At 41.6% G+C, this 23,709-nt stretch overlaps 1 protein-coding gene across 5 annotated transcripts in view; it reads right to left on the bottom strand.

Annotated features, from left to right (window-relative positions):
* STAU2 (staufen double-stranded RNA binding protein 2) overlaps positions 1 to 23,709 on the bottom strand; it is a 365,534-nt gene that overhangs the window by 251,295 nt on the left and 90,530 nt on the right. For all 5 annotated transcript variants that reach the window (XM_033933324.1, XM_033933325.1, XM_033933321.1 and 2 more), the window contains one exon: positions 6,826 to 6,985. In XM_033933324.1, coding sequence (XP_033789215.1) covers positions 6,826 to 6,985 — 160 coding nt within the window. The remainder of the gene's footprint in view (positions 1 to 6,825; positions 6,986 to 23,709) is intronic.

The following is a 23,709-nucleotide window of genomic DNA, read 5'->3' as shown; positions in this document are numbered from 1 at the left end:
GAATCCATCAGGATATATGCTGGAAATGAAGACGGGAAACTGGCAGGGTTGACGGTCAATCTAGAGGAGATATGTAGGCAGATTGATAGGCTTAAGAGCGATAAATCTCCGGGATCGGATGGCATCCATAGGAGGGTCATCAAGGAACTGAAAGGGACTATAGCTGGACTTCTTAAACTAATAGCCAATCTGTCGATCAAATCGGGAAAGATTCCGGAAGACTGGAAAATGGCGAATGTTACGCTGATCTTCAAGAAAGGTTTGAGGGCAGATCCGGGAAACTACAGACCAGCGAGTCTGACCTCGGTGTCGGGAAAGATGGTAGAGGCACTGATAAAGGACCGTATCATTGATCACCTTGACAGACATGGGCTGATAAGGGCCAGTCAGCACGGTTTCAGCAAAGGCAGATCGTGTTTGACGAATTTGCTGCACTTCTTTGAGGGAGAAAACAGGCAGATAGACAAGGGCGACCCAGTCGACATTGTATATCTGGATTTTCAGAAGGCGTTTGACAAAGTTCCACATGAATGACTACTTCAGAAAATTGCAAGCCATGGAATCGAGGATGAAATACTCACGTGGATTAAAAACTGGCTGGAGCATAGGAAACAGAAAGTGGGGGTAAATGGACAATACTCAGACTGGAAGAGTGTCATCAGTGGGGTGTCGCAGGGCTTGGTGCTTGGACCCGTGCGCTTCAACATCTTTATAAATGATCTGGACAATGGTACGACGAGTGAGGTGATTAAATTTGCGGACAATACAAAATTATTCAGAGTAGTGAAGATACATGGGGATTGCAAAAATCTGCAATGTGGCATAATCAAGCTCGAGAAATTGGTATCGACATGACAAATGAGGTTTAACGTAGATAAGTGTAAAGTGATGCATGTCGGTAACAAAAATCTTATGCACGAATGCAAGATGTCCGGGGTGGTACTTGGAGAGACCTCTCAGGAAAGAGACTTGGGAGTTCTGATTGACAAGTTGATGAAGCATGTAGGGGTTGTTCCTTTTTCTCACACCTGGGGTTAGGCCTCTATGATGTCACAAAGCCTGAACCATCTTTTGGGTGAAGAGAAAAGAAGAAATCATCTTTGCTGCCTGCTGCCTGCCAGGTGCATTCTGGACTTGTTTACAAGAACTCTGTGTTTCTCCAGTCAAGGACATCTGCCCGGCTCAGCTCCTGAGAAAGTTGTAGGAGGAATTAGCTTCCATGATCAGTATGTGTCTCTCTGTTATCTACTGAAACACCTCTCTGGAAGGCTGGTACACGAAGATACAGAATGGCTACTAATTGGCAAAAGACTACTAATTGGGATTGTTTCTGGATTGGTCAGAAGGAGGTCATCTGATAAAAACTAAGAAGAAGGTATCTAATTATTATCAGTCAGTGCTGAGGTGTAAGGGAACTTAGATCTTAGCATTGGACTCTCTGCACACCTTCTATAATAATAAAATCTAAGAAGTCACCTCTTGTGATTAGCTCTACCAGAGAGTGAAGAAAACCGGATTCGTTACACAGATCTGGATTCCCGCACATAAGGAAACTGTTGCAGACATAATTTACCGCTTTTTCAGTGGCTGACGGACTGTTCCTAATCAGAAGAATTTCCACATCTGCTAAGTGGAGGAAAGAAACGGATTCCTTCTCCCCGATTTTGTTGAGGCCTGATCTAAGTGGTGAGAATAAGGAATTATCTATCTTTTCAGTTAGGTTAGAGAGAGAATTCTATTGTTTGGGATAAGGTTAGTTAAGGTCCCGTGGTGATAAGCTATATTTTTAGACTGCTGCTATTCAGGAATTATTATTATAAGGAATTATTTAGTGTGTAAGAAATAGTTATATTTGCTCATTTACTTAGGGATTATTGTGTAATAACTATGTAATGAGATATATGTATGTACAGAGACATTGTGAACAATAATTAATTATAAACTGCTGGCTTGTGAATTATATTTTTCTATTTCTATAATAAAATATTTCATATAGCCCTGGTCTCTTTCTTAGTATAAACTGGCAAAATAACAGAATCCATGGAAAGGTATTTATGGTTTCCCTAGCAAATAAGATACAGGGGACTTGTTTATGTTACACTAATTAGTATAATAACTTATAAGGTGTCACCCAAAGTGGCTCAAAGGATTCAACCTATTATATATGCCAAAACATACCACTTATTAGGGACAGTGCACCTACTACCATCAGCTATTATAGTGTCTTATAAGAACTAAACTCAGGAAAAGACCTCAGAATCGGAGCCTACGCACAGTCTTGATCACAGACTGAAGTTGTCTGCGTAGTATAAAATGTATGCCGGTGCCATCTTGTCCCGGTTTGAAAAACTTCTGGCGGCTGTGAACAGTAAGTTATTCTCTGCTACTATGGAATTAAGAAATGATATCAGTACATAGATAACTTTTCTTTTTTTTTTACTCTTTTAATTATACTATAGATGCTGTATTGATTTTGCCGTTGGCCCTGAAGCAGTGGAAAAAGTAGTGTATCCACGAAACGGCAGTGGCAGCAATCTAACAGCAAACAATGAATCATTTGAAGTTGAGGCAATACTGAAGCACATGAAAGAAGATTGAGATAAGTGCTCAGTTGCTAGTTTTTTCAAAACTTAGGAATAGTTGCATCTACTAAAATAACATTCAGTTACTTAGAATATTTAAAATTATTTATTAAAAACATTTATAAAAATTATTTAAAAATACTAATACACTAATTCTCAGGTTTTTGGCCTATGACTGGAGCTAAGGAGCTAAAAAAACTACGCTGACAACTTCAGTCTGTGATCAAGACTGTGCGTAGGCTCCGATTCTGAGGCCTTTTCCTGAGTTTAGTTCTTATAAGACACTATAATAGCTGATGGTAGTAGGTGCACTGTCCCTAATAAGTGGTATGTTTTGGCAACACTAATTAGTATACCCATAAATCTACCTATAAGCCGTCCGCGCAAAGCGCGGTGGTGGCGAAAAGGGCAAACAGAATGCTAGGAATAATAAAGAAGGGGATCACGAACAGATCGGAGAAGGTTATCATGCTACTGTATTGGGCCATGGTGCGCTCTCACCTGGAGTACTGCATCTAGCACTGGTCACCATACATGAAGAAGGACACGGTGCCACTCGAAAGGGTCCAGAGAAGAGTGACTAAAATGGTTAAAGGGCTGGAGGAGTTGCCGTACAGTGAGAGATTGGAGAAACTGGGCCTCTTCTCCCTTGAAAATAGGAGCCTGAGAGGGGACATGATCGAAACATTCAAGATACTGAAGGGAATAGACTTAGTAGATAAAGACAGATTGTTCACCCTCTCCAAGGTAGGGAGAACGAGAGGACACTCCCTAAAGTTGAAAGGGGATAGATTCCGTACAAACATAAGGAAGTTCTTCTTCACCCAGAGAGTGCTAGACAACTGGAATGCTCTTCCGGAGTCTGTTATGGGGGAAAACCCCCTCCAAGGATTAAAGACAAAGTTGGATAAGTTCCTGCTAAAATGGAACATACGCAGGTGAGGCTGGACTTATTTAGAGCACTGGTCTTTGACTTAAGGGCCGCCGCATGAGCGGACTGCTGGGCAAGATGGACCACTGGTCTGACCCAGCAGCGGCAATTCTTATGTTCACTCCCTCTGGGTATACTTTGCCTTCTTATAGGCCTTTCTAATAACCTGATGGGGATACCCTCATTGCTGAAACCTTTGACTCATAGCATTTGCCTGGTGATAGAACTCCTGCGGGCTGGAGCACAACCGCTTCAGTCACAGGAACTTCCCCACAGGGATGCTATGCTTCAAATTTAAAGGGTGATGACTGGTATAATGGAGGACTGTATTACAGTCAGCTGTTTTCCTATAGATAGAAGTCTCCAGATGGTGTCCTACTCTGGAAATCTGAAGATCTAAAAACTGAATATGAGATGTGGACATCATGGATTGAAAGGAAATATTCGGGTCACAACTCTCTAAATACCCTAGAAACCCTTGTAGGGCATCCACTGAACCTGACCACAACAGAACGTCATCAATGATACGTTTCCAGATGACTATATTTTCCATAAACCTGGACCCCCATATATATAACTGCTCAAACCTTGCCATGTAAAGGCATGCAATTGTGGGGGGCATATTTGCTATTAAACTCAAAATAATTACAACTGGAATAATTACAACTGGAACAATCTTCCACAACAGGTAATTGAGGCCAGCAGCGTGCCAGATTTTAAGAAAAGATGGGATTGGCATGTGGGATCTCTTCATGGAGGTAGTTAGGGGATGGGTCATTAGTGTGGGCAGACTAGATGGGCCGTGGCCCTTTTCTGCCGTCATGTTCTATGTTTCTATGTTTATTAGTTTACCAATATCCCCCAGGAATGTTTTTAAACCCTCCTGAATTTCTAGATAGCAAACTACTTGTCTTATCAATCCAATAGCCACATCCTGGCAGATATTGCTTTACAATGCCTTTACATCCAAGGTTATCAGTATGATAGAGCCCTCTATTTCCAAACCTTTTAGTTCATTAAGTAAATGGGTGGAATCTTCAATATATGAAGGGATCTGATGAACTGCATCCTGTAAATAAAAATCTAAAAACTGTGACAAGGGATGACATAGGGATCTCGACTGGACACAATCAGGCGCTCCGGGGGATCAGTTAAACTCTTATGCACCTTAGGTATAAAGTAGATGCTCGGTACCTTGGGCTATTCAACTGCTAAATATTTATATTCCTTTATTCCTCTATTTCCTTTGGCACTATTTAGACAAGCCAAAGTCCTGCCACCAAATTCTGTGATGGGGGTCAAACTCTGCTAACTCCCGATAATATTCTCTATCAGACAATTGGCGGTTTGCTACTCGTATGTATGCATCTCTATCTAAGCCCACCACTGCTCCCCCTTTATCAGCCCTGGTCATAACTATGGATAAATCAGATTGCAGTTCTTTCAGTGCTGCCTGTTGTACTTTGGACAAATTACTGTAATCATCCAACTCTATAGCCTCAATCACATCAAGTTCTTGTAAAACCATACGTTGAAAGGTCTCTACCAAGGGATCGTTACTACCCAGGGTAACCAATTGGATTTGCTCTTATATTTGTGCAAAAATGTTTTAGACTCTGATTCATCTGCATCATCCTGGGAATCTCCAAAATAAACCCTCAATCTTAATTTCTGGAAAAATGTATAAAGATAGATCCAAGTCATAAATGAATCATACGGATGGGTCGGTATGAACGACAGGACCAATTGCGTTAAAACTCTTCCTGCCAAATTAATTATATTTATGGGTTCCGTGCCTGCCGGTTTCACTACTTTGGACTGAACTGCAGTTGTTTTCTGGTTCTGTTTGCTGGGTACCCGTAAAAAATCCTTAGGTAATACTTGTCCTTGAACTCCCTGGGGCTCCCCACTAGAGCTCCCTGTAGACTAGAGCTCCTCTGACAATGATGCACTTGAAGAGTTAAAGTGCATAACTCTCTTAGTCCCTGCTGTTTTCCTCCTAGACTTGTGAAATTTACTCATCCATTGGTACACGTACCCTTTTGTATAATCATATTCATCTCTTTTAATTTTACTAATTTTCTGCTGTTTGATATCCTGCCTGTACTTTTCCATCTGTTGATTAAACTCAATTATTTTTTGTTCAAATTCCTCACCCCCTGCTGTTTCCTTTATTTGACCTAATTTTTCCTTTACTTGCCCCTGGGCTTCCTGAATTTTTTTATCCAACACATCAATGGTCAATAGCATTAAATCTATAGAGCATTGTGTTAATACTGCATTCCACCTCTGAACATAATCAGTATTATCCAGAAACCTTGGTTCTTTATTTATTCTCAGCCCCCGGGGTACTCTCTGTAGATGGCAGTACTCTACAAGCGTAGCAAAATGCAACTCTGTTCTAATCAAGTTTCTCAACCCATTGCCAATCCACTACACCCCACTCTTATTTTCTTCTACTTGAAACAACCTGTTCCCACTTAATAACTCTGATATTCTCTCCTGCCTTTTGCGCCGCTCTGACAAGAGTCAGCTGGAGGGAATAAGTGCTGATTTTGCGTCACTCTGTCGGGAGTCAGCTGGAGGGAAGGGCAGGACCACAGGATTGCGTGCCTACCTTTTGTAGGTAGTCAGCTGGAGGGAAGGGTAGGACCGCAAAACTGCGAAAAGCGCACGCCTGCCTTTTGTTGGGAGTTAGCTGGAGGGAAGGATAGGACCGCCAGACTGCGAAAAGCGCACGTCTGCCTTTTGTTGGGAGTCAGCTGGAGGGAAGGGCAGGACCGCTGGAGGAACTAAATAAGGTAAACGGTGGGGGAGGGGGGTATTCGCTCTTTAAGACGCACCCTTATTTCCACCCATTTTTTTGGTGAAAAAAGTATGTCTTATAGAGCGAAAAATATGGTATATGCTTTTCTAGATAATTGTAATTCTTCCTTTCTATCCTTTCTAATAAGTTTGACTTTGGGTATTGTCTGTTGTTTATATGTTTTAAGATGTCTATTTTTATATTGTAAATCGCTTAGAAATTTCTTATAAGCGTTTTAATCAAATTTTAATAAAACTTGAAACTTAAAGCATAGTATGAGCACTGCTTAAAGATTTAAAGTGACAGTGCACTTGGCAATGATACCAGGTTCCATGGATGGAATCATCCACATGTGAAATTATTATGCCTGCTTGTTCTCAGAGAATGGTTTTTACTATCTAAATGGAAATGAAACCATGAAGTTTCAAAAACACAAACTTACTATAAAATGAAATATTTTGGTGCATGACTTGATCTTGTTTTATAGAGTTCATAAATATACTTACTAAGGGTAATTTCTCAGGGATGGGTTCATTCCGAAGAGCTTGAAGGGCTTTCATTGCGGCATGATGTCTAGCAGCTTGACGGGTCTTTCCTTCCCCAAAAAACTCACTGTTGCCAACAGTCAGCTGAACATAAAATATTTTAGGTATTGGGCAATGGTACCTAGAAAAAGCAACAAAATCAAAATACTGTAGCACCAGTACCAGTTTGTAATTTAATAAGAGTCCAAAACACTTAAAAATAATAATCTTTAAAACAATCCACAAAAAATGCATTCAGTTACAAGTGGTACACTGACAAATGCACGCATGACAATTGTGCCCCATCAATCACGCTAGTGTTAGGGTAAAGTTTAGATAAGCCCATTATGTGGGCTTAAAAAGGATTTATGTATGTATGATTGATTATATATTGTTTATGAGATCCCTTTTTTCTCCTTTGTCTTATTGGTTATTGTAAGTATTCAAAATTATAATTAAAAAAATAAATAAACCTTACCCTAACTCAAGATACCAAGTGAATATTTTAAGTGTAGGGGGGGTTCCCCCCTCAAAAAAGAGGGTTACTTTGTAACCCTCAAAAATACAAAATAGTATCCGCTGTATGGAGCACGATTGAATATCGATGGTACCAGATAAGTGCCAGGACTATTTTATACATGGATCTTAGGTGCTAATAGCCAAGTGTGAACTGTGACTGAATCTGAGTATAAAAAAATGCTGACTGCTATGGACTGAATATTACCTCCAGAATTACTAACCATGTGAAGGCAGATTTTAAGAAACCATATCCAATGCAGAATAAGGAAGTTCAAGTCTGTTTGTTATATTTGGATGTCTGGTTTCTCATGTATTTTAGAACAGGATATGCTGATATACAGGCTGTTCTAAATTATATGAGAAATGGATGTCCAAGTTCCGGCTGCATCTTGCATGAACACCCATTTTACAAACTGAAATGCCCAAACCATGAACAGGGTAAAACAAGGGACATGGATGTCTGTGTAGTAGCACAGGAACATCCATATTATAAAATGACCAGTGTGTATGGAAGAGTAGCTTAATGGTTAGAGCAGCCAGAACAAGGGCAGAGTACCAGAGGCTGCTGGTTCAAATTCCATTACAGCCCTTTATAATTTCCTAGATCAATCAGAGCCTTAGGCCCCTCCCCAGTGCATCTGGGGAGGGGCCTAAGGCTCTGATTGGCCTAGATGCCTAAGGCCCTTAGGAGGGACCTTAAGCAACCTGAGCCAATCAGCACCTTAGGCCCCCTTCCTAGTACATCCCAGGATGCACCGGGGAGGGGAAGGCCCATTATTTTGAAGAGGTGGGCCTGCAGGCCGAAGGGAGTAGACATACCTATGGCCAGCCTTTGTGAACAAGGTGAGGGATTGGGGGGGGGGGCATCGGAGGCATGGCAATGGTGTGAGGGAGTGGGCATCCTCCTGCTGCCAGGGGGGGGTGAGTGTGGGGGGGCTTGCATGAGGGTGGCAGTGGCAGGAAGTGGGCATCCCTCCTGCTGTCGGGAGGTGGGGGAGGGTTGTTTGATGGCAGTGGCGGAAGGGAATGTGCATCCCTCCCGCTGTCGGCGGGTATGTCAGGTGGACTGCTTGACCGTGGCAGCAGCGGGAGGGAGTAGGCAACCCTCCTACTGATCTTCAATTTGGGGTCTTTTTGTTTAATTTGTGGGTGTATTCTGTGCATGTGCCAATCTCTCTCACCAGTGATCGGCACATGCAAATTTAGAGACCCTCTGCAACTCTCTGCAAACCTATACATAGTCATTTAAGAATGTCTTGCCTTTTTGAAATCATTACAACAGCAGCTCAGACAGTGACCCATCGGATTTTACCACAAGCATTTGAGAATCTTCTCTTAGGTCAGAAATAAGGTATGACTCGGAGTGAGGGGGTTGGAGTCTTTATTGGGGGGCTAGGTAATGATTGTGGGGAGGCTTGACAGCTCTGACTGGCCCTTTAAGTTGCAGCTGGGAGCAATGAGTCTTGACTTTAAGGCCTAATGCTGATGGGTGTTAAAATTATTTTACTGGCTATACCATGAATGCACACCTCAAGCAGTAATATAACATCAGTAGGTAGGTGTTCACATATTTATTTATTAGAATTTTATTTACTTCCCTTCTGAAGAACTTCTTTCACACAGAGTGCAACAACAATTTACATAGTAATGAGCTGTTTTATATGCATTTGAATATTTTGCATCTCTTTACCATTTATGCTACAATGGTGGTCTTAACTAATTTTTAGGTCAGGGCCAGTTTGGATCCAAATGAGCTGGAGAACGAACAAATATTTTCTATGTGAGGCCTCAGCACTACTGATTAGTGTATGTCAATGGCATTCAACTCATCAGTGTGCCTGCAAACTTTTTATTACATGTTTCCTCAAGGAGGAGAACATTTACAGACATTTTCTTTGTCTATTGAGAAATGCTCTTCCGTCCATCTGCTTCCTCCTTTCTGTCATGAGCTTGAGTAGAGAGGCAGAGTACCAGAAAAAGGGCCAGAAAGATGATAAGGCTACCCCAGAGGTCTCCAGAGGCAGCCATTGGTCTCTGGGCCTTGTATTGAAAAACATTGCCCTACAGCAGTGGAGGGGCATAATTTAAAAAAACGTCTAAGTCCCCTTTTGTCCTAAGTCACTAGACGCTGAAAGTAGGCAGCAGGGAAATGTCCATTCTCCAAAAAAAGTCCAAAATGAGTTGGTTTTGTTGGTTTTTGTTTTTTTTTTAGAATGGCCTACCTCCACGTTCAGCAATCTACTCGCCCAGACTGCCACTACGTCTATCCCTACAACACATTACCAACCAAAAAATTGCTCAAGTCCCAAACAAGACCTTTTAGGCGAAGGAGGGTCCAGTCCTTCGCCTAAAAGCAGGATTCCGTAACTGGCGCCTGTCATAAACAATGCCAGTTACAGAATCCTGTAACTGTGTCCCCACCCCCACGATCGCAGCAGGAGAGATGCCTAATCGCTCCTGCCACAATCGGGATCTCCCCCGAACCCCACCAATGCCTGGCAGGAGGGATCCCAAGCACCACAATGCATATTTAAAGTGGGTTTTTTTTTGGTAAGTAACCTTTTTTAACATGCTGCACACACATTATTTATATTTTGTATCTACTTTTGGAAGGGGGTTGTCAGAGGCAGAGAATGGGCTCAGATGTGCAATTCAGCTAGAATATCAACATTTGTGCACACTAACATGTTAGTGCGTCCATAAAGAGGGAGGCGGTAAGTGCTCCTGCATCAATTCTATTCAAGTTACGCACACTAATGCAAACATTCGCATGTAACATGAAAAAAAATACTTGCACTAGAAATGGATTTAGTGCATGGGAAAAATCCTATGTTAGAATGCACTAAGCCCATTTACTAGCATATTTTAGTAGACATACTCCTTGGAGTTCAAGACATCATAAATACTCTTCCAGTCAGTAATCTGTTTATTGCAATGAATAATATTGATACCCACTGCTCACTTCATACACATTTGGGATATAAAGGGGCTGAAATGTTGTACATGGGGCTGATGGGGAGGGGCAAAAGATACTGAGAGAAAAAATATAGCTCTAAGGAATGCAAAACAAAACATTTATTTTACTGGGCTGCAGCAGAAGGATAAAAAACAGAATTTAATATCTTACTGGACACACCCATAAAATGTTTTGTTACTAAGAAGAAATCTAAATAAAACCTCTGTAGCACTGATTTAAAAATTCTTCGAATTCAGCACCTTCCATTTGAGCATGTAACAATCATAGGACTCAACACACAAAAAAATCCTGTTGTGCAAGTGAAATCAAGCTTTTCTAGGGCCTCAAAGAACATCATCTTTTGTGATTCTCTCAGGAATATCTGCAAAACATTTTTGTGGTAAGTCTGAATTGTGTGAATCTCTGAAAGTTTCAAATAAATACATTATAAAGGGAAAATGCTTGCTACAAACTTGTCCATAACAGTTTTGTACTGTATTTCAGACTGTGCTGTTCAGAAAGGCCTAATATGAAGCCAGTCTCATGCTAACAAATATTCACCTCAAAAATGCTTAAAGCAATTTCTACATTAAGAAACATCAATTTATCATTTATCTTCAGTCTTACTTAGACTATATTGATACTGTCGTTGCACTAAATATCTAAGCCTTTATACAGCCTGCATAAAAGTTTATAAGTTGCACAACAGAATTTTAGTTAATTATTTGAACTGAAAGAAGCTACAGGAGAAAGCATATGAAAGACTCCTTCACTCTTTACAAATAGCTCCTGCCTGCCAGCTGGCAGCATTGAGATTCAGATGATGCAACCCACCCTGATTAGAGGTAGGGTGCCATGACACAGCTGTCAAAGGGTGGAGTTGACAAGATGTTTGTAATAGTGTTTAAAAAAATGTTAAAACTAAAAAGTGAAAGCCACATCAGAAAAACAAAATGCAGATGTAATAACAAAAGGATCAAAGCAAAAAAGGCAATGCCTAAAATTATACGAGTACTTATTAGACTCAACCAATATGTTAACACTGATGTTTCTATCTAATCAAGCTTTATCTACTTCAACTTGAACCAAAAGCTGACTATTGCAATATAACCATGTCTCACAACTAAATTAACATGACCATGGCATGCTGTTCATTGCAAAGCTAAGATGCCCCACTTACAACAAGGAGAGCAAGCAGTAAACTTGCTCTGATAAGGACACTGAGTTCTGCTGAGCACAGTTGGGTCTTTAATGATGGCAGGCCTACAAAAGAGCAAGGTTCCAACTAATGGACAGTGGAAAATTTTCAATTATGAGAAGGACTCCAGTAAGAGGTTATTACATATAACACCTGTTGTAAGGATATGGAACCCAACAATTGTTTTAGGAGTTCTTAACAGTCATAGTCAAAGAGATGGCATAATGCAGTGCTTCCCAAGTCAGTCCTGGAGTATGCCCTTGACAGTCAGGTTTTCAGAATATCCTACTGCTACTTCTACTACTATTTATCATTTCTATAGTGCTGAAAAGCATACACAGTGCTGTACAATCAACACGCAATAGACAGTCCCTGCTCAGAAGAGCTTACAATTTGACTGGGCAGACAGACAGAACATAGAGGGGTTGGGGAGTTTCTTGCAGAATGATAGGATGGACGTAGGTAATTTTATGGTGAGTGGGAATTAGGAGTTGAAGGCAGCATTGAAAAAGTGGGCATTTAGCTTGGATTTGAATACAGCCAGAAACGGTGCAAGACGTAATGACTCAGGCAGTTTGTTCCATGCATAAGATGCAGCAAGATAGAAGAGATAGAGTCTGGAGGTGGCAGTGGAAGAGAAGAGTATAGATAAGAGGGCCTTGCCTGATGAACTGAGTTCACGGGGAGGGGGGGGGAAGCATAAGGGGAGAGAAGCGTGGTGAGATATTGAGGGACTGCACAGTGAGAGCACTTGTAGGTCCATAAGATGAAACACAGAAACATGATGGCAGATAAAGGCCAAATGGCCCATCTAGTCTGCCCATCTGCAGTAACCATTATTTCTTTCTCTCTCCGAGAGATCCCACATGCCTATCTCAGGGGTTTGAACTGTGTTCAGAAATGGATAAGGAACCAATGAAGTGACTTGAAGAGAGGGGTAAGGTGAGCATGGCAGCTCTCACGGAATATAAGTCATGCACCAGAATTTTGCACATATTGAAGGGGAGAGATGGTTAAGCGGAAGACCTGAGAGAAGCAAGCTGCAGTAGTCTAAGCAAGAGGCGATGAGAATGTGGATAAGGGTTTTGGTAGATTATTCAGAAAAGAGAGGTCGGATTTTGGTAATATTACAGAGGAAGAAGTGTAGGGTTTTAGCAGTTTGTTGGATTTGAGCGGAGAGAGAGGCATCAAAGATAACCCCAAGGTTGTAAGTTGAGACAAGGAGGAAGAGATTGAGAATGAGGGGATAGGGAAGTGGGTTTAGGCAGGAAAATAAGGAGCTCAGCCTTAGCCATTTTCAGTTTTAGATGGCAGTGAAACATTCAGGCGGCAATGTCGAACAGGCAGGCTGAGACTCAGGACTGGATTCCTGTAGAGACATCTGGTGTGGAGAGGTAGAGCTGTGAAATTATGCATGGATTAATGGAATTGATTTACCAAAAAATTTAAACACTTCATGAATATACAGCCTCATGCTACATAATTAAAAACTAATCCTTATATCATGCTGAATAACTTTTGGACTATAATGTATCTTAAACAGAAAACTATCTTTAGATAGATTTTTCCTCAAAAAAGCATTTTATTAAAAAAAAAAAAAAAAAAAAAAGCCAATCTGAATTTTAAAAAATCCAATTTAAATTTTTTAAAAATCGTTTATTAAAATTTTTTAAAAATATATCTTTGGTTTTTATCCACCTTATTTCTGGGTAAGGAATTCAGTATGTCTTCTCTTTTCCATTGATGAAGAAAATCACTGGTGTACTATTTACATGCTTTTATACAAACTTCAAGGAACAATCACTAATGTGTGTTAAAAGTACAGTGCACAGTGTCTCCTAATTCTAGAAAGTTGTGCACCCAGATTTGCAATTAGTGCACAAATTTGCACATGCAAGTTATAGAATAATTTCAGTTGCACATACAACTTCATACCTAAGCCCTATCTAGAATCTGCTTGCAAATGTAGTAATTGATCATAACTTTTTGTAAGCTGCAATGATTCCTTGTAGAAAATTTCAGGATACAAGAAACTATGGCCAGGATTCATTAAACCTCCAAACTGTGCACGATCCATTTCTGTTTGCATGCCGGCTGACAAATTCAGTAAAGGCCAGCATGCAAATGGGGACAATCATTAACACGCCCCCTACCCATGGCCAGAGCGATCCCCGCTCATGCGCACACCCTGACAGTAGTGACAGGAGAAGCAGCCTCTTGTCACTGCTGTCAGGCCTCAGCCCAAATCTCTCTTGCCTGCTCCCGGATTCTCTTGCTCTCTGCCGCCGTTCCCTGCAGTGCAAGCCTGTGGTTTTAAAGTGGACCTGCACTGCAGGGAACGGCGGCAGAGAGCAGGAGAATCTGGCGAGCAGGGAAAAGAGATCGGGCACTGGCCTGACATACCAGCTCTGCCCGACACCCCCCCCCAGGTCCCAATCACCAAAATGTTGGGAGCAGGAGGGATGCTCAGTCCCTCCCGCTCCTAGGCCTCCCAATCCCCCGGCCCACCCCTGGTCAGCCTAGGTGGTCGGGCCCGGCGCACCCACCCCGGTACCTTTAAAATTGTTGGGAGCAGGAGGGGTGCCCGGTACCTGCTGCTCCTTCCGCCAAGGAGCTCCATCCTCGGGAGCAGGAGGAGTTCCCGAACCCTCCTCCTGCTCCTAAGCCGCACAAATCTTCGGAAGCAGGGGGAAAGTCCTCCTGCTCCTGCTGCTCCGTCTGGCCGCCACCCAATAGCGGCCTTAGGCCCTGCACTGGCACATCATCTGATGCATGGGGAGAGGTCTAAGGCACTGATTGGCTGAGGCACCCCGGGCTCCTCCCTTTGGAGGGGCCTGGGGCACCTTAGCCATTAGGGATTTCCTTAGGGAGGAGTCTAAGGAAGTCCCTTATTGGCTGAGGTGCCCCGACCCCTCCAAAGGGAGGAGCCTGAGGCACCTCAGCCAATCAATAATAATAATAATAATAATAATATTTTATTTTGTATACCGCCATACCCAGGGAGTTCAAGGCGGTTCACAACAGGTAGATGAATTACATACAGTGCGAATTCGAAAAAAGAAGAACATAACAAGGCAATCGTGGGGACGAACTCGTTTACATAAACGATTTAGGAGGGGGAAGGGCTAAATACGGGATACATACAGTGTGCTGCAGTAGGATACAATACGGGATACATACAGAGTGCTGCAGTAGGATACAATAGAGTTTAAGAGAGGAAATTAGATAAGAGCATATTAGATGGAAACGGGGGGGGGCAACCAACTTGGAGGGGGGGGTGGGAAAGTAAGGGGGGGAGAGGGGAGAGGAGGGTTTAGATGGGGGAAGGGGGGGCTAAGGGATAGGTCTGTTGCAAAGGAGGGGTTTCATCAGTTTTCTAAGGTGGAGAGGGGGTGACGTTACGGCGGAAGAGGGGAGCGTTAGGGATTTGGTCCGTTAAAAAGTAGAGTTTTGAGCTTTTTTCTGAAGGGGAGGTATGAATAGCTGTCAAGTATGATTTGGGCGAGCCATGAGTTTAGTTTGGCCGCTTGGAAAGAGAAGGTTCGTTCGAGGAATCTTTTAAGGTGACACGATTTCAGTGAGGGAAAAGCGAATAGAGTTGTTCTGCGGGGGCTCTTCTTATTATAGTTCAGGTTGAAGTGGGGGTAAAGATAGGCTGGTGACATACCAGAAACGGTTTTGTAGCAGATGCAAGAGAACTTAAATAGGACTCTGGATTCGAATGGCAGCCAGTGCAGCTTGTGGTAGAAAGGGGATATGTGATCCCATTTCTTCAGGCCAAAGATAAGGCGGATGGCGGTATTTTGGACCAGTCTCAGCTTTCTGGTGATTTTCTTGAAGGCGCCTAGATAAATGATGTTACAGTAGTCCAGGACACTAAGAATGGAAGATTGGACCAGCAGGCGAAAGGAGGCGTCATCAAAGTATTTTTTAATGGTGCGGAGTTTCCAGAGCACCGAGATGCTTTTCTTAAATACTAGGTCGGTGTGTTTCTCCAGTGTGAGATGCTTGTCTAAAGTGACACCTAGTATTTTTAGTGATTGCTCAATAGAATAGTCAAGACCATTGATGTGTATCGTGGTTTCCTTAATTTTGTCATTTGGGGATGCTAAGAAGAGTTTGGTTTTTTCTGGGTTTAGCTTTAGTCTAAACGCTGACATCCAAAGTTCGATCTGATTTAGGGTGAAAGATAGCGAATTTAGAAACTCTGAGGTAAAGTAAGAGAGCGGAATGATTATTGTGATGTCGTCTGCGTAGATGAAAAATTTGAGCTTTAAGCTTTGTAGGAGATTTCCTAGGGAGACAAGGTAGATGTTAAATAGGGTGGGGGACAGGGGGGAGCCTTGTGGGACTCCACAGGGGTTGTCCCAGCTGTAGGAGGTAGTATCGTCTTTGAACACCTTGTAGGTTCTTGTTGAAAGAAATCCATGGAACCAATTGAGAACGTGACCTGAGATTCCAATAGAAGTCAGACAGTCTAGTAGAGTGGCGTGGTCAACCAAGTCAAATGCGCTACTTAGATCGAGTTGCAGTATTAGAGCACAAGAGCCTTGGCTGAATAGTTGATGAAGGTAATCGAGCAGGGAAGCTAAAATTGTTTCAGTACTGTGGCCTGACCGAAAGCCGGATTGGTTGTCGTGCAAGATGTGTTTTTCTAAGTATGTGGTGAGTTCGGTGTTTACTATCCCTTCTGCTATTTTGGTAACCAGGGGGATGTTGGCGATAGGTCTAAAGTTGGAGGCCGTGTTGGAAGGCTCTTTAGTATTTTTCTTAATTGGTGTAATCAAAATGTGCCCTTGTTCTACTGGGAACTTCCCCGAGGATAGTAGGGAGTTGATCCAAGTCAGCATTTTGGCCTTAAAATTGACTGGGGCCGATTTCATGATATTAGGGGGGCAGGTGTCCAGTCTACAGTAGGAGTTGGCATACTTATTGTAGTGTTTACTAAAAGTTTGCCAGTCTATGGGTAAGAATGTGTTCCAGAACAGGTCGGCTCTGGATTCGCCTGAGTCTGGTAGAATGGGGTAACACCAGTGGGGCTTGGTTGGGTTGGTAAGAGAGGATCTTAGTTGTAGTATTTTGGAGTTGAAGAAATCCGCCAGGCTGTTTGCTGTTAGAGTGGTCTCTTCGGGTGAGTTGATAAAAGTTTCTATATTGTATAGATCATTTACCAGCTTAAATAGGTTGCTGCTGTTAGTTGAGATGTCGCCGATTTTGAGGGCGTAGAAGTTTTTGCGTTTTTCTTTGGTTCGATTTTTGTAGGTTTTTACTTTTAATCTCCAGGCGGTTCTGTGCTCTTGCATTCCTGATTTTAGCCAGAGTCTTTCCGATTTTCTTATGTCTCTCTTTAGCGTTAGCAGTTCTGTGTCGAACCAGCCCTCTAGGTTTTTAAGTCTTTTTCTGCGGGTTTTGATGGGGGCCATTTTATTTAGGATATTGGTGCTATCAGTAATCCAGGAGTTCATGAATTGGTCGGTTTGTTTGTTTTGTTCTGATATGATCTCAAAGTGAGACCAGAATTCTACGGGATTTATGCTACCTCTGCTGGTATGGAATTTTTTATTTCTTGTTTTTGGGAAGTTATTTGTTGGGCTCGTAGTTTTTAGTTGGCAGTCAAGTTCAAAATCGCAGAGACTGTGCCTTAGGCCTCTCCACGTGCATCAGCAGTAGCAATTCTTATGTTCTTATGGCTAGTCCTAGAAGAACAGCAAGCAGGTTCCTGGAGTAGCCTGGCGGGCAATGTAGTCAAATCAACAAGAGAAAAGGTTGACCCAATTACTCCACAGTAAAAAAGTCCAGAGAATGAAAACAAAAAGAAACTGTGAAGGATGATGATCATGATACTTATTTATTGATGTATTATACCGGAGCATATGTGAATTATGACTTTGATTTTCTGTGTAATATATCAATAAATAAGAAACATGATGACAGATAAAGGCCAAATGGCCCATCTAGTTTGCCCATCCATAGTAACCATTATCTCTTTCTCTCTCTGAGAGATCCCACATGCCTATCTCAGGCCCTTTTGAATTCAGACACAGTTTCTGTCTCCACCACCTCTTCTGGGAGACTGTTCCAATCATCTACCACCCTTTCTGTAAAAAAGTATTTCCTCAGATTACTCCGGAGCCTATCACCTCTTAACTTCATCCTATTCCCTCTCATTGCAGTTTCCTTTCAAATGAAAGAGACACGACTCATGCACATTTACATTACATAGGTATTTAAACATCTATCGTATCTCCTCTCTCCCATCTTTCCTTCAAAGTACACTTCCCCCTCCGAATCCGCGGATTCAGCATCCGTGGATTCAGTTATTCGCGATTTTTAAACAAAAATTTTTTAAAAAATTTTTGGGCTATTTTAAGCCCTGTAAGCCCCCCCCCCCCTTAAGCCTTACCTGGTCTAGCGGGTTTTCGTGGCAGGATCGATCTTCCCATGCTCCTGCCCCGTGCACATCGCTCATAGGAAATGGCTGCCTTGAGCTCCCGTCGCAGCCAAATTTCAGACCTTTCTTCAAGATTCACCAGGTCTTTCTTCATGTTATTCACACCTTCCGGCGTGTCTACTCTATTGCAATTTTGGTATCATCCGCAAAGAGGCAAATCTTACCTGACAGCCCTTCAGCAATATCATTTATAAAAATGTTAAAAAGAACAGGCCAAGATGATAAGGGGATAGAACTCCTCTTGTATGAGGAAGATTAAAAAGGTTAGGACTCTTCAGCTTGGAAAAGAGATGGCTAAGGGGGAGACATAATTGAAGTCTACAAAATCCTGAGTGGAGTAGAACAAGTGGATCGATTTTTTACTGCATCAAGATTTACAAAGACTAGGACATTCGATGAAGTTACAGAGTAATACTTTTAAAACCAATAAGAGGAAATAATTTTTAAGCTCTGGAACATGTTGCCAGAGGATGTGCTAAGAGCAGTTAATATAACTGGTTTTAAAAAATGTTGGCAGAAATTACTGGAGAAAAAGTCCATAGTCTGCTGTTGAGACAGACATTTGACGGTAACATGGTATGCTTGATACTATTTATTTTTTTTGCCAGGTACTTATGACTTGGATTGGCCTCTGTGAAAACAGGATTCTGGGCTAGATGGACCATTGGTCTGACGCAGTAAGGCTATTGTTATGTTCTTAGGCCCAAGAACAGAACCTTAAGGCACACCACTGATAACATTCCTTTCCTCAGAGTGATCTCCATTGATCACTACTCTCTGTCACCTTCCACTCAACCAGTTCCTGACCCAGCCCGTCACTTTGGGACCCATCCCAAGGGCAATCAGTTTATTTATTAGACATCTGTGTGGAACACTGTCAAAGGCTTTGTAAAATCTAAATACACCACATCTAGTGGACATCCTCTATCCAATTCTCTGGTCACCCAGTCAAAGAAATTGATCAGATTTGTCTGACAAGACCTACCTCTAGTGAATCCATGTTGCCTCCGGTCCTGTAATCCATAGGATTCCAGAAACTTGACCATTCTGTTTTAAAAGTGTTTCCATTAATTTGCTTACTTCTTCCTTACTTCCACTTTTGTGGAGAGGGACCACATCTACCCTTCTCCAGTCCTCCGGTATCACTCCCGAGTTTAGAGACTCATTGGAAAGGTCAGTTAGCGGAGCTACCAGAACTTCCCTAAGTTCCTTTAGCACCCTCGGATGTACACCATCCGACCCTATCGCTTTGTCTACCTTTATTTTAGCTAGCTCCTCACAAACACAACCCTCCTCCATCATATCCCATAACTAAATTTATGGTGGAACATGCGAATCTTCTAAAATCCACCCAAATCCCATATGTGATATATGTCATCTGCTGGCATAAGGGCTGTTGGGGTGATGCACAGTTGGGTCCTGCAGGTTTTGGGTGGGTTTTGAAGGGTTCACCATACACCATATGGGGGTTATGGTGAGATATGTACCTGGGACCTTTTATGTGAAGTTCACTATAGTGCCTCCTATGGTATCCCATTGCTCTGCTAGGATGTCTTTGTGGTCAGGATAGTACAAATGCTGACTCCTCCTACAGCCCAATGGCTTGTTCTATGTGTTTTTGATGTGTGTTTTTGAAAATGGTTCAAAGAGAGATGCACAGAGAACATTAAATGCAAATGTTTTGCAATTTTGAAAATGGGCATGTTCACTACTGGATATTTGTGCATCTTAAACTTGGATTTAAAGGTCATATCAAAAATGTTCCTCCAAATAAATGAACACTGCTCCCCCATCTTCTGCTGATTTTTTTCTGCTCTAAAAAGTAAAGCTGCACAGATTAATTTGCTGTTAGTCTTAATAATGTTTCCTATTAAGGTAGCTTGACTGAAAGTTATTGTCAAATTGTTGCTTAATATTAGTTTGGAACAAAAGGTAAGTGCTACTAATTGTACAAATGCAGTAGAAAAAATTGCAGTGCTTAGCTAATTTTAAAAATCAGCATCACTTTAAGAATGACCTAAAAATTAAAATTATTTTTAATAAAGATGAATTTATTTTTTTTTCTATTTTAACTTTTGGCAGAATTATGTTAACAATTAAAGCTGCAATACTGTGCATAAAAGAATAACCAGCAGCTATCTAAAACTACAACTATTTATAGTGGACAATCATTACACCCCAACCACTTTTGAAAAAGATCACAAACAACGTCAGAACAGATTGACGTACTGAATACTTCCACATGTGTAGGAAGCAAAGCATTTTCTTCCCTAAATTGCTTGGTACACATCATCAGTCCAGTGGGAAGTAAAAACAAAATGATAAACCAAAGTTAAAAATAATAAAAGAAGACAAGTAGTAACAAGGCCAAACTGGAATGTACAATCAACTCAGACATTTAACTAGCATGCTGAAATCTAGGTTATTTTCATAAAATTTCTCATGAAATGAATCACCCACTGCTCTCAAGTATTCAAAAGGTTACCAAATACCATTATTCTACAAACATCAAACATATTTGATTGCAGCATCATTTTCTTCCTACATTCACAAAGAATGTATATATAAAAAAGAATCCTCAAGTGTGCATCATGTTTATAAATATAACAAATTAATGCCTACCACTTAATTTAGCATCATACAATATATTTTCAACAAATACTGCCTCAAAGGACACTTTTGCTGAGTATCTCAACACAGCTCATGATTTGAAAACATCTACATCAGAGACATCCGAGATGATCACTTAACTGTACCACAGTTTGATTAATTTAGGGGTGATCATGTAAAGAAAGGGTTATGCCATTATTGTACAGGTTAACTTCAGAAATTGAGAGTAAACTTATTCATCCAACATGTATATTCGTTCTTAATAAACAGATATATGGGTCCTCATACACCCAAGATGGCAAACATTCATGTCGATATCCCACATGGAGTAGTGTAATTCATCATCAAACCCCTTTTGAATTTTTATATTCAAGCACTGATGGTAGAGGGCATGGGACTGGATCCAGCAAGTTATGATCACACCAAACTGTGAAGCGGGTCCACTTGAAACAGCAACAGCAATGAGTGAATGGTCTACTAGAAGCTGCAATATGGCAAACACTGATACAGAAAATGTCGAGGTATTTAATAGTTGCAAGAGAGATAACACACTGTGAATGCTAACGAATGGAGATTGGGATGGAGAAGAACCCGGAGAATCTGAAAGGTTTTGGTTTTTTTTAAAATTAAATTTTGAAATACATGACAAGCAATAAAACACTTGTTTAGGCAAAACGAAAAGAAAACATTTTCCTAAGTATAAATTATAGACAACAATTTAAATTCTTCTTAGAACTCAAATAATTCTGTGGGGAGGTTGGCCTAGAAAAAGGGACTTATTCTTTAAGTCCAGAAAAGTCCTTAAATGGTCCGGAACAAAAAAGGTATATTTCAGCCCTGTGTACTTGATTAGGCATTTACACGGATACGCCAGTTGGAAATTGGCACCCAAATCCTTTGTTTCCTGCCTCATTGCAAGAAAAAGCTTCCTTGGGTTTCCTTGTTGACATCAGGATATGCCCAAACACGTTGCACCAAGAAGGGAGTCTGTGATTTCTAAAGTACATTCTCATAACTGCGTTGAGGTCTTGTAAAAAGACAAATTAAATAAGCAAGGTAGCCCTCTCATCAGTAGTTAGTAGAGTTGTCTCCAAAATCTCAGAGTTAATACCAAGATCCATTTGAGCCTGGTTCTGAAATTCCTGATTTGTTACAGCTACTTCACTTCCTCTTTTCTTTAAAGGACTAGGTAAATAATACATTTTATTTAACGGAGGAATAGTATCAGGAGTGAAACATAAATTTTGTGTCAAGTATTTTCTAAACATTTCAACTGGAGAAACATCAACTGATCTTGGAAAATGTAATATTCTTAAGTTTAACCTTCTATTTAAGTTTTCTAGTTTGATTTTTCTGTGAATCAATAGTTTGTCTTTGACTAAAGTTTTTAAAGCTGTAATATCTTCATTTACCGTCAGAAACTTAGGGCTCCTTTTACTAAGCTGCGCTAGCGTTTTTAGTGCACGCTAACCCCGCGCTACACAAAAAATACTAACGCCAACTCTATGGAGGCGTTAGTAGTGCGTTGGCAATGTAGTGCGCGCTAAAACCGCAGCTTAGTAAAAAGAGCCCTTAGATTCAGTGTCTTTTTTAATGTCATCAACGGTTTTACCAGAGAATTAATTTTGCCTACCAAATTCGCAGTTTCCTCAGCAGATTTTCTAAGCGTTTCTTCCATTTTCTGGAGCATTCACCAGACATCCATTAGAGTTACCTCTGGAGTGGTAGAGGTATTTACTCTCAACCCCTTGATGTTTCACATTCCCTGCTGCTCCCCGTTCCACCCAGCTCCCCTCAAGCGAGAACGCTTTGGCAGCCACTTCGGCATCCGGCCTTCTTTGCAGCGTATGTATCTCTCCCACAGGGCATGGAGGAATAGTCGGATTTGGAGGAGAGAGAAAAACTTCTGGCTCTGGCGTGATGTCCAAGTCCCGGGGCATCAATGCCATGGCACCTCGCTCTCTATTATTCAGAGGAGCTCTGGTGGGAAAGTAGAGCAGCGTCTGGCGCATTGGCATTGATGAGTCCGACGGTAAGGGGCTCATTTGGACTACGCCTTTGCGCTTTGAATGTGGCATCACAAAAAGGAAAATGTGCATTTGGGGTTAAATTGAAACATCATTTCAGAGTAAGAAGCTGCCATCAGTGCCATAGACTATAGGGCCTGAGAGTCTATAATGAGCCTGAAGGCACCCTCCTGGTTTAGCAACTGACCAGGCTGGAGAGCCACATACTGAAGAGATAGGTCTAATAAAGGGGTGGGCAACGAGGACTGCAATCCATTTGGGTTTTCAGAATTTCCCCAATGAATATGCATGAGATCTATTTGCATACAATGGAAGCAGTGCATGCAACTCTCATGCATATTCACTGGGGAAAACTTGAAAACCCGACTGGATTGCGGTCCTCATTGCCCACCCCTGGTCTAATTAGACCTCTCTCCTCCATCTTAGTCATTGGTTCTGTTGCTGGGTGAAGTACTGAGTACCGCTTTTGTGGCGGAGGATCTTCTCCCTCTAACAGAATTTCATTGTCCATTTTCCTATAATCTAGCTCAGTGGTTCCCAATCCTGTCCTGGAGGACCACCAGGCCAGTCGGGTTTTCAGGGTAGCCCTAATGAATATGCATGGAGCAGATTTGCATGCCTGGCATCTCCATTATATGCAGATCTCTCTCATGCATATTTATTAGGGCTATCCTGAAACCCTGACTGGCTTGTTGGTCCTCCAGGACAGGGTTGGGAACCACTGATCTAGCTTCTTTTGTGCCCATAATGACCCATCTACAGCCTCTGATCATGCTGCTGCGCTGGCATAGCGCACTGCATGGCTAACTGCACAGGAATGACCTCATAATCTAAAGTTTTAGAAGCATTTGGAATTCCTGTATCTTACCACAATGCAAGAGCAGCCACATTCATTATTTCTTTGCCATTCCTAGGGCTTCCTCAATTTCTATAATACTATATCAGCTGGGGTTTTCCCTGAAGCAATCCGGTATATATTTGTTCAAGCAGCAGAAGGGCCCTTTTTGTAACCACTGAAGCTGCAATGAAGCAAGAGTGCAAAACATCACAGAATGGCAAAGAGTACAGTTTATAATGAAGGTAGAAAATATAAAAAGCTAGTCCT

This window comes from Geotrypetes seraphini, chromosome 2 (genome assembly GCF_902459505.1).
Source record: "Geotrypetes seraphini chromosome 2, aGeoSer1.1, whole genome shotgun sequence".
NCBI lineage: Eukaryota > Metazoa > Chordata > Amphibia > Gymnophiona > Dermophiidae > Geotrypetes > Geotrypetes seraphini.
This window is presented reverse-complemented; position numbering and strand designations above follow the sequence as displayed.